This window comes from Gorilla gorilla, chromosome 11 (assembly GCF_029281585.2).
Source record: "Gorilla gorilla gorilla isolate KB3781 chromosome 11, NHGRI_mGorGor1-v2.1_pri, whole genome shotgun sequence".
NCBI classification, from domain to species: Eukaryota; Metazoa; Chordata; class Mammalia; order Primates; family Hominidae; genus Gorilla; species Gorilla gorilla.
In genome coordinates this window covers 62,292,309-62,304,009 of record NC_073235.2, presented here as the reverse complement: position 1 = coordinate 62,304,009, position 11,701 = coordinate 62,292,309, and the positions used below count along the sequence as shown (strand labels likewise).

General features: G+C 41.3%; 1 protein-coding gene across 2 annotated transcripts in view; it reads left to right on the top strand.

The window, feature by feature from the left end:
* Positions 1–1,054: 1,054 nt before the first annotated feature.
* The window catches only part of CD302 (CD302 molecule), a 29,772-nt gene continuing 19,125 nt past the window's right edge, over positions 1,055–11,701 (top strand). For both annotated transcript variants that reach the window (XM_055379073.2, XM_004032687.5), the window contains exon 1: positions 1,055–1,331. In XM_055379073.2, the coding sequence (XP_055235048.1) occupies positions 1,265–1,331 (67 nt within the window). In that variant the 5' untranslated portion in view covers positions 1,055–1,264. The remainder of the gene's footprint in view (positions 1,332–11,701) is intronic.

The window sequence follows — 11,701 nt, the reverse complement described above, 5'->3', positions numbered from 1 at the left end:
TTGCATTTGCACCAGCATTGAATGAGAGTTCTTTTTGCTCCACATCTTTGCCAGCATGTGGTCTTGTCAGTGTTTTTGGATTCTGGTATCTAATAGGTATGTAGTGGTATTTCATTTTTGTTTTCATATACAATTCAGCAATGACATATGATGTTGAGCATCTTTTCATCTATTTGCCATTATATAACTTCTTTGATGAGGTGTGTATTCAGATCATCTGACCATTTTTTTTAACTGGGTCATTTGTTTTCACGTTGTTGAGTTTAGACTTGATTTTATAGAACTCTTTTGCCAATGACATGAGGCTTAAACAAGCACCCTTGCTTGACCCTGGCTAGTGTTGTCCAGAGGCCCTCATGGGTGAAGTATAATTGAAGAGTTTATGCATACATTGTAGCAAACATAGCTTAAAGACTCTTCATCCAGGAGCTGGTAACAGAGAAGAGTTGTCTAAGAGACATAGTCCACTGAAAGGGGTCTTTGAAAAGGAGGATTCTGGCCAGTAGATCCAAAGAAGAAGGCTGGCAAACGCCACCTTAACCAACTGATCCAAGTTAACATCAGTGATGAGACATCGACATCTTGTCCTTCTCGAGCACGTACATCACTTCTGGGGAACTCTTTCCCAAAAAAGCGCAACCTGAATCCAATTAGGAGGAAATGTCAGACAAAATGAAACTGAGGGACATTCTACAAAACGACTGGCCAGTACTTTTTAAATGTGGTTTGATCGTGAAAGAAAAAGAATGACAGAGAACCGTTCTAGATTAAAGGGAGACTAAGGAGACACGACATCTCAATGCAATGTATGATCCTGGATTGAATCTTGGAACAGAAAAGGACCCTTAGAGGGGCAATTAATGAAATGTGGTAAGTGCTGTAGATTAGCTAATCGCATTATCCCAGTGCGAGTGCCCTGTGTTTGATCACTGCACTGGCGTTATATACAATGTCAATATTTAGAGAAGCTGGCTGAAGGGTTACGGAAATCTCTTGTGCTGTTTTTGCAACATTTTCGAAAGTCCTAAATTATTTCAATTCAAATGAAAAGTTTAAAAAACAAAAATTAGAAGTTCCAGAAGGCCGCGCGCCAGCCGCTCCTGCGGGACGGGACACCCGGGTCCTCCTGGTGGGAGCCCCCAGTGCCCTTCACGCTCCGCCCGGGGGGGATTAAACTCGCACGCGAGAAGCACCGCCCCCGCTCCCGCCCCGCCCCGCTCCTCTCCGGCCGCGCAGCCGCTGCCGCCCACCCGCACCCGCCGTCATGCTCCGGGCCGCGCTGCCCGCGCTCCTGCTGCCGCTGCTGGGCCTCGCCGCTGCTGCCGTCGCGGGTAAGCCCTTACGTAGTCCCTCGCCGGGACCGCGCGCGACCGCCTTCGCCCCCTTCCCAACGCACGCTCTTCGTCCCCGCGCACCCGAGGGCGGCCCGCAGACGCAACACCCGGCCGGACATCTCGCCCTTCCCTGCACGCCCGTCCCCCGTGGGTCCTGGCTTCGGGTCACCTCTCACCCGCCTGCCCTCGGGGAGGGGAGGTGGCCGAGAATAAGGGAGGGCTCTGTCTTCCTCGGAGTCCACATCCTCACCGCAGACCCCACTCCGCGGGGAGGGAACCCCCAAATTAGGCCAGTTGGCCGGAGAACTGAGGGACTTGGAGTCGCACGACGGGCGCCGTTTCAGGGCAATTTCGGGCTGAAATGAGAAGCGGGGACGTTGGTGGCGATTTCCCCTGCTGGTGCGCGGCAGGAGTGGGGTTGCTGGGATGGGGGTGGGGGCCGGAGGAAGTAGGCCCTCTTTTGCAAGCAGCGCTGTTTGTCTAGTTGGTTGGTGTTCAAGTTGTTTAAACAGGAAAACAGTTCAGCCAAATAACCCCTGGATGGAAGAGGAACGGGAACAGGCGAAGCTTGGATTTCACTGAAATCAAGGAGTTTTAAAGTTCTAGTCTGCTGTTGTGCAAGTGACATCTGAAAAATCACACACGTGATCATTCATTTACAAAACGACTCGTGAGGAAAATGCACAATTCTATTGACTGTGGTCTTTATTTTTAAAAAATTTCCATACAAGCATGTCAAAAATATGTGGATGGGGAGACTGGAGAACACAGACTTCCAAAAACACCACTGACTGAATAATTCCAGGAATTAAAGAGCAAAATAAACAAGAACTAAATGAGTACTTGTGTGGGCTTAAACAAAGTGCAAGAGATTTAAACAAAATGCAAGAGATTCCCCCCCACCCCTTGCCCCAAATTTCACTGCATTTTTATAATAACTGCCTGCTCAAAGTCTACTGACAGGAATATTTCAGTGGACCTCAGTGTTGGAGGCAGCAGCAGCTCAGAACTTGGATACAAACCCAAGGTTCCTTTCTTGAAAACTTTTGTGGACCTGCATTTATGACTGGTTGTGCCATCTGCTGCCTATCAAAGGGGCAGAAACAAGATGTGCCCATGTTCCCATTGTTCAGACTGGGAACATTAATTTTGTCTAAGACAAAGCTGGGCTGTCTCTGAACCCTCCTTCTGCACACCCTCATTTTGCGAGCCAGTAACATCTCAACTCTCATGTAAACCACCCTCTGCGAGGCTGTGCATTTGTACTTTAGGCTAGTCGAATTTTCTTGTCAGATTTTTCTTTCTTGTCAGACTTTTAAAGAAAATCAGTTTCTAGATTTTGGTATGTCTCTTCTTCAGTGAAGCTGTTTTGACCAGCAATAGAGGGCAAATTTCCCTTTGGAAATTTTTGTGCATTTCCTTTGATAAGTCCAGTGTGGATCAATAGGCTTTTCAAGAGCTTTAGAAAAGTGCATGATGAATAAATTAATGTTAATTAATCAGCTCCTCTCAGTCAGGAAGCTTTAAGGATTAATTTGGAAATGAGTGTGATCTTTGACCTAGCTAGTTAACCAACTTATCTGCACTTCAGTAAAACAGAGATAATACTTACTCATGGGGCTATTGGGAGCATTAAGTGGGAACTCCACGTCTAGTCCCTATTACAGGCGTGGTTCATCTTGGTTTCCTTCCCTTTATTCTCTTCATACAAAATGAAGGGTAATTGTTGCAACCAGAAAACATGAATACCACCTTATGTATATTGGGTGTTTATGGTTACTGAACACATTCATATGTATGCTAATGTTATAAGGCTGAAAAACTAAGTGTGTTTTTCATAATACTTTACAAATCTTCCATCCAAGCAAGATCAGGGGTCATATTTGGCTTAGAACTAAGTCAAGAAAGAGTTTGTTGCTGAATACCAAGATCTTAATAGAAAAGCTCTTACGATGTTGCATAATATATATGGGTATTGCATATAAATGTGATGTTGAAATGGAAATCATTGTTATTGTCTGTCATTCTGGAGGTTATTAGTGAAGTGATCTTAACCTTGTTTTTAGCTATTATTTTGAAAATCACAGTGGACAAAACATTCTTTAAATTCCTGAGTGAAAATCCATGGCATCGCTTTAAAAAGTTTTTCCGTAAGGGTGCTTAAGCACATAATAGATGATCAGTATGTATTTATTTGGTCAGTGGTTTCCTATGCCTGGCATGAGCTGAGTGAACAAGCATGTTTCGAGTAAGTCCTCATTCCGTGATCATCATGTGGATCAGAATCTAGGGATTTTGAATTGCCATGTCCTACAAGCCTTAGATGAGGTGCCTCTGCCTTCTTCCCTGATGTCATCTCTTACCACCCTTCCTGCCATTCACTCTCTGTATCCACAGAGTAAACAGTATCTGGGTACTCCAACACCTCTGGTCCTTCTGTGCACACCACCTTCCCCCAGTCCTTGGCATGGCTGCCCCCACCTCCACCATTCAGATCTCTGTTCATATGTCACCTTCTCCGAAGCCTCCCTGAACACCCACATTCTCCATCACATGTCCATGTTTTATCTTTTCCAAGCCTTTCTGAATGCATCGTGTTTATTCATCTGTCTTGCTTGTTGCTTCTCTTACCAGGGGAAAGAAGCTCCATAACAGAGATTTTACCATCTTTTGGATTTTTGTTTTGTTTTGATTTGTGTCTCTGCACTTTATTCTAAGTTATAATAAAAGGAAAAAATTTAGGTGAGTTATTTAAAAAGTAGGTAGGATAAGTGGATTGCAATTTTTTTCAAATTATATTACCTCTGCTATGCACTCATTTCATAATGAATTCAAAGCCTTAAATCATCTTAATCTATTGCTGCCACCTTTTCTTTCTTTCTTTCTTTTTTTTTTTTTCCGAGATGGAGTCTCACTCTGTCACCCAGGCTGGAGTGCGGTGGCGCAATCTCAGCTCACAGCAACCTCTACCTCCTGGGTTCAAGCAATTCTCCTGCCTCAGCCTCCTGAGTAGCTGGGATTACAGGCATGCGCCACCATGCCTGGCTAACTTTTGTATTTTTAGTAGAGATGGGGTTTCACCATGTTGGCCAGGCTGGTCTCAAACTCCTGGCCTCATGATCTGCCCACCTCGGCCTTCCAAAGTGCTGGGATTACAGGTGTGAGCCACCGTGCCCGGCCTGATGCCACCTTTTCTGACTCTTGTGTATGGCACAGTTATGTTTCAGGGGAAATTATCTCAGATTAAATATTAGAGTATTTTAAAATAAATTTTGAGCTGGGCGTGGTGGCTCACGCCTGTAATCCCAGCACTTTGGGAGGCTGAGGCGGGTGGATCATGAGGTCAGGAGATCGAGACCATCCTGGCTAACACGGTGAAACCCCGTCTCTACTAAAAATACAAAAAATTAGCCGGGCATGGTGGCAGGCACCTGTGGTCCCAGCTACTCAGGAGGCTGAGGCAGGAGAATGGCGTGAACCCAGGAGGCAGAGCTTGCAGTGAGCTGAGATCGCGCCACTGCACTCCAGCCTGGGCGACAGAGGGAGACTCAGTCTCAAAATAAATAAATGAATAAATAAATAAATTAATTAATTAATTAATTAATTTTGAAATGTTAATGTTTATTTTTCTTCCAATGAAAAAGTGAAATTACAATTAGGTATTATTTCAGGACTTCTTTTACTGTTGAGAATCTTTTAACAATTTGCTTATGTGTTGAAAACTAGTTTTGCAGCAAGGTTACTTTCCAAAATTTTTATTGTGCATATCAAGTATTTCATTCCTTTTGTGGGTTATTTAGTGTTTTTTTTGTTTGTTTTTTTTTGTTTTGTTTTATTTTATTTTATTTTATTTTTTTGAGACAGGGCCTCACTCTGTCACCCAGGCTAGAGTGCAGTAGTGCAATCATGGCTCACTACAGCCTTGACCTGCTGGGCTCAAGTGATCCTCTCACCTCAGCCCCCTGAGTAGCTGGGACTACAGGTGCATGCCACCATGCCCTGCTAATTTTTTTTTTTTTTTTTTTTGTAGAGGTGGGGTCTCACTTTGTTGCCCAGGCTAGTCCCAAACTCCTGAGCTCAAGTGATCCTCCTACCTCAGCCTTCCAAAGCTCTGGGATTACAGGTGTGAACTGCCAGGCCTGGCCTATTTTAGATTTTGAGAGCAAATCTTGAGAGCAAATCTTTAAAAAATAGACCAGTGATGCCCAAAGAGAAAGGTACAGATTAACAATGGCACACCCCTTCTATGAATATACATTATAACAGCCCTTCTGAAGAGGGAAGTGATGGGAGAATATGGAGATGGATGTCTTGAAAGCTAGATTGGGAAGAGTGATATGGAGAGGGGATGGGGTGTCAGAGTGCCTCAATTTATTTGGGATTCAGAGAGATCTTGAAGCTCAGAGTACAGCCACAGAATCTCTGGATTAGTCAGGGACTTGGAACAGCCACTCCCTCCTCCATACATTATAAATGTAATAAATAGCCCCTCTTCTTCATCTGTCTGTGCCACAGTTGCTGTTGAGGAAGTTATGTGACTACAACTCATATCTTAATGGGAGAGGAGCAAAGGTCTTATTATTGGCAATGAAAATGAAAAAGAAGTCTTTCCCTTTTCCTTTGTTAACATTTAGAACAAGTATGTCCCAAGAATCACTTCCTCATGCTGTGCCTGTTTTTTTTTTTCTTTTTTTTAAAAAAAAGAGAGATAGAGAACTTATAAAGGAACAGAGAGTTCTATTAGATTTGACTGGTAATGCAAAGTATTCCTGTGGATATGACATTATCTTCTTTTAGCACATGATAATTTTAGGCAGAGGATCTATATAGAAACTTTTGGAGTTATGCTAAGTACAACTTTTAAAATATTCATGAGGCTCCTAAATTTCTGTACGTATTAAATTAAAGAATTATAAAATTATAAAATCCCTAAGAGTCATTTAAGTGCATTATTAATAACAACCTATCATTCAGGACTGCTGTGAAGAAATAAGAGTAATAGGCCCTTTGCAGAGAGCTTAGTGGGCAGGTTTTTAATTATATTAGGATTATAGCAAAGATACTTAGCGTTGAAGACGACTTAGTTTAGTCTTTTGTTCATGAGGTGCATGAACGTCAACAATCTCCTCACAGGAGTTATCCAGCCTCTATTTGAGCACTGTTCTTCTCAAAGTAAAAATATATCTTTTAAGTAGTGCTTAAAACTTGTTTCTGGGGCACACACTCTGATCGGGGATCTATAGCATGAGAAAAGGGGTTCCATGTTGAATTAACTGGAGTTACTGCTAATGCTGAAATGAGCCTAAGGAGAAGGCAGTTGAAAGTTTTGGGGAAGTGAGTCAACAGTCTGTTTTCTATTTTTCTGTACATACCCTGTTAGAAAAAAATTTTTTTGGTCTTGTCACATGCAGATGCTCCTCGACTTAGAATGGGGCTATATCCCAATAAACTTGTGAAGTCAAAAAATTGTAAGTTGTCCATTATTAAGTTCGGGACCATTTCTGTATTGCTAACTTAGTTATTCAGCAATGGTCTTTGAGTAGCTGGTTATCATTATCATCATCATAGTCATTCCCATACTGTGCAACATAGTAGCATTGTGTTTGCTCCTCCCTCTGTTTGCCTGAAATATCCATGTGACTTCTTTCCCTCCTATCTTTTCAGACACACACACACACACACATACACACACACACACACACACACACACAGAGTTGGTTCTCTGTTTCTCTGGAGAACCCTGACTAATACAATAACCAATAGGATAGTATGGAAATAAGACAGTGTGACAATCAAGGCTGGATTGTATGAAGCATTGCATGTCCACCTTTGCCCTCCTTTGAATCACTCACTCTGGGAGAAGCTACCTGCCATGTCATAAGGACCCTCAAGCACCCCTGTGTAGAAGTCCACGTGGTGAGGAACTGTGGTGTCCTGCCCACAGCCAGCACCAGCTCACCACCCATATGAGTGAGGCTTCTTGAAGCTGACCTTTCAGCTCCAGTTCAGTGTTTAGATGGCTGCAGCCATAGCCAGCATCTTCATTGTAACTTCATGGAGACCCCAAGCCAGAATCACCCAGACAAGCAACTGCTTCAGAATTCCTGACCCAGAGAAACTGTATATAATAAGTGTTTCTCGTTTTAAGCTGCTAATTTTTTACATAGCAATAGACCACAATACACCAACTAACATATTATTTTACGTATTTGTCTTCCTTTTGCATATCTGCGTCAACTAGAACATAAATTTCCAGGAGGGCAGGAATTCTTTTTCCTTTTTGTTCACTGTGGAATCCCAAGCACCTAGCACAATTTTTTAACAGCAACCCCCTCAGATAGGTACTGTTATTCCCATTATACAGATAAGGAAACTGGGACACAGTAAGGTTAAATAACATGTCCACGATTGTGTAGTCAGAGCCAGACTTTTCTCCACAGTCTAATGGGCTTAACCAGAGTCCTGTATTGACCCACTTCTATGCATCCCTTCCAGTGTTATGTTCAAGACAGAAGGATAGTTATTATTGAGAGTAGTTAGATCTCAGACATGGTCTCTGCTGTCGTGGTGTTAACAATCATTTGGGAAAACAGGATGCATATCAGATAGCCGCTATATAAAGCAGGATCTAATGAGTGCTATGTAAACGTGTATAGGCCATCAGAGGGTAACACATTTCCTTTTCCAAAGAAGAATGACTACCCATAGTTCTTATGATTTGTGCCATATTATTTTTAAAACCCCAGACACAACTAATTGGAATAAGGATAATTTCCTTAGTCAAAAGCTGGCTACTCTAGGCTAGGCATCAGCCCAATATGGGGCCTAGTATATGAACGCTAAGCCTATTTGACTGTTGAGATAGTATCCTCAGTTTTCTTATTGGCCACGTATCTGTACAATAAATCTATCATCTGGTAGCCTGAGCATGTCTTTAGTCCTTGTTGCCAGAAAAGGCCTCTCATGCATAATGCAGTTTAAAAGTCCTACAGATGTTCAAAGGAGTCACAGGTTAGAGGAAGATAAGGCTGAGACACTTCATGGAGAATTGACACATGAGCTGCCACTGAAATAAGAATATACCTTAATCAGTGTTTTAGAGATCATATCTTCAGATCGTTTTAATTTCTAAAGTATAAGAACTACATGTTTTCACAGCATGCCAGGAGCAAAAGATGAAAAAAAGAACTATAAGTGCTTGACCTGAGTGTTGATTATATTTTTGTGGACTTATTAGACATATTTTATTTTATATAAATGGTGTTTCAAAAATTAATTCATTTTTATATATTGTCAAGTTATTTGTTATAAGTAGAAAACACTATCTGTAGTTTTGACTAGAAATAATACAAAAGTGCATTTCTGAACCTGTGGTTCAGTAATTGCCAGTGATTTATAAAAGTGTTTCAGGTGTCATTCAGTGTGGTAATGCAGTCTGTTTCCATTTCACTTTTTTAAAATTCCATAAGGTAAAAGAAAAAGAGCAATAAAAGGAACCAGAAGAAAGTAAAAAGGGAAAAAAGAAGAGAAAGAATAATCAAAGTTTGCAATTTAGAGCCTCTGCCCTTTTGACTTTCAGTTTGAGTTTTATTCTGGAAATGACTTCTGTGTCCTCTGTCATGTCTCTGGCAGCAGAGAGGGGAAGGAGGGAAGAAACCTGCCTTTTTATCCTAGTTCACTCATTCAATGAATATTTATGGAGGCCTTACTAGGTACCTGTAACTGTGCTTTTTATCATATGCCCTCTGCCTGGATTTTTTTTTTCTTTTTCCTTTTATCCGTGGCAACTTCCTATTTATCCAGTGAGATGTAGCTTAAATATTGCCTACTTTTTGAAATGCTCACTTATTCTACAAAGTTATACTCTCCTTCTCCTACATCTCATAGCATTTTACCTATCCTACCTTCAGAATATCTGTTATGTCTGTCTGTCCGACTCTTCCATCAGACTGACCACTTCAAGTGTAGAAGACTTTTACTCTTTTTCTCATCACCCCTTAACACTAAGCATTATACCTGACACATAGGAGTTGCTCAGCAAATGTCTGATATGGATGATGGGTAGATGGGTGACCAATTGTTGACAACTTGTTGAAAAGTATAAAAGATGGAATTTTGCATCTGGCTATCATGGAGTAGGAGACTAACACTCCCATTAAGAACAACTAGAAAATCTAGATTAAATTCCGTAAGAATCGTACTTGCTGGCATCAGAGAGCTGCTAAGGCAGTTTGCTGAGGTGAGCCCAACAGTCTGTGTATTACTTTTCTCCTTAGGAGAGCTGGTAAAATCTTAAATAGCTAAAAGCAGAGCAGAGTTTTTGGCAATCTCATAGTGTTGAGGAAAGAAAAAACATGAGTCTTAACTCACCAAAGAGGAGGTGGCTCTAGTTAATATCCAGGCTTTCAACTGGCAATCCCTATGGATCAAAAGTCTACAAAGTCTAGAACACCTCTTCACATAGACTCAGTCCCTGCTGATCAGAATCCTTTCTAAAGGAAGATAACATCATTTAGAGTTACTATAATTTTTCATACACAGTGTTTGGCATTTGATAGAAAACTACCAGACAGAACAAAAAAAACAGGCTTAAGGGGGTGTGAGGGTGCAGGGTAGGAGAGTAGAGAACAGACTAATAACTGACCTAGAAATTAGAGTTTTCAGAAATGGACTTTAAAATAACTATGATAAGTTAAAGAATATAAATACTAAGATTGAGAATTTTAAAATATAATCAAATTGAAATTTTAAAAATATAATCAAGTTGAAATTCTATAACTGAAAAATCACTGACATTATAAACTCAATAGATGGGGTTTAACAGCATGAAAAACTGAAGTAGGCTGGGCACAGTGACTCACGCCTGTAATCCCAGCACTTTGGGAGGCCAAGGTAGGAGGATTGCTTGAGACCAAGAGTTCAAGACCAGCCTGGGCAATATAGTGACACCCCTGTCTCTACAAAAAAAAAAATCAAACAAATTAGCCATCCTGTCTACTCAGGAGGCTGAAGTGGGAGGATCACCTGAGCCCAGGAGTTCAAGGCTGCAATGAGCTATGACCATGCCATTGTACCCCAGCCTGGGTGACAGACAGAGATCTTGTCTTAAAAAAAAAAAAATTGGAGTTACCCTTACCCCAGTTAAGTTACAACTTAAGAGTGCATTAATAAACCAGGAAGAATGAGATTATATTATGGAGAGTATTAACAGTATTGAAAAGAGCAAAGGGATATACAGGACATGGTAAAAAGTCTAACATAGATGTAATTTTGGTCCCAGAAAGGGAAGAGAGAGAGAATGGAGCAAAAGTAGCATCTGAAATGATAATGGCCAAGAACTTTTCAAAAGTGACCAATGAAAATAAGCCACAGATTCAGAAAGTGTATTGAATTCTTAGCAGGATTTAAAAACACTAAAACAACAGCATACCACTGTAAAACTGCTAAAAACCAAAGACAAAGAAAATCTTGAAAGCAGCAAGAAGGGGGAAAAGCACATTACTGTCCAAAAAGCAACAGTGAGACTGAGAGTTAACTTCTCAGTAGAAATGATGGAAGCCCAAGCAACAAAACTATAGTGATTCATTGCTTAATTAACAACAAGGATACATTTTGAGAAATGCAATTTTTCATTAGGCAATTTTGTCATTGTGCAAACATCGTAGAGTGTACTTACACAAACCTAGATGGTATGCCTACTACACACCTAGGCCACGTGCTGGAGCCTATTGCTCTGCAGTAACTTGCGGAACCTGTATCGCATGTTGCTATACTGAATACTGTAGGCAATTGTAGCACAACGTAAGTATTTGTGTTTCTAAACATAGCAAAAGCACAGTAAAAATAATGGTATTATAACCTCATGGGAACACTGCCATATATACAGTCTGTCATTGACCAAGATGTCATTATATGGTGCATGACTATGTACATCTTAAATGAAAGATAAGCCGCCATTCTACAATTCTGTATTTGCAAAGATAGCCATCAAACATGAAGACAGTATAAAGACCTTTTTTCTTTTTCTTTTTTTTTTTTTTGAGACGGAGTCTCACTCTGTTGTCAGGCTGGAGTGCAGGGGTGCAATCTTGGCTCACTGCAACCTCCGCCTCCTGGGTTCAAGTGATTCTCCTGCCTCAGCCTCCCCAATAGCTGGGATTACAGGCACCCGCCACCACACCCAGCTAATTTTTTGTATTTTTTAGTAGAGACAGGTTTTCACCATGTTGGCCAGGCTGGTCTCAAATTCCTGACCTCAGGTGATCCACCCACCTCGGTGCTGGGATTACAGGTGTGAGCCACTGTGCCTGGTGGAGACATTTATAGAGTATCAAGAACTGAGGGAGTTTTCCAGTAGACCTGCACTT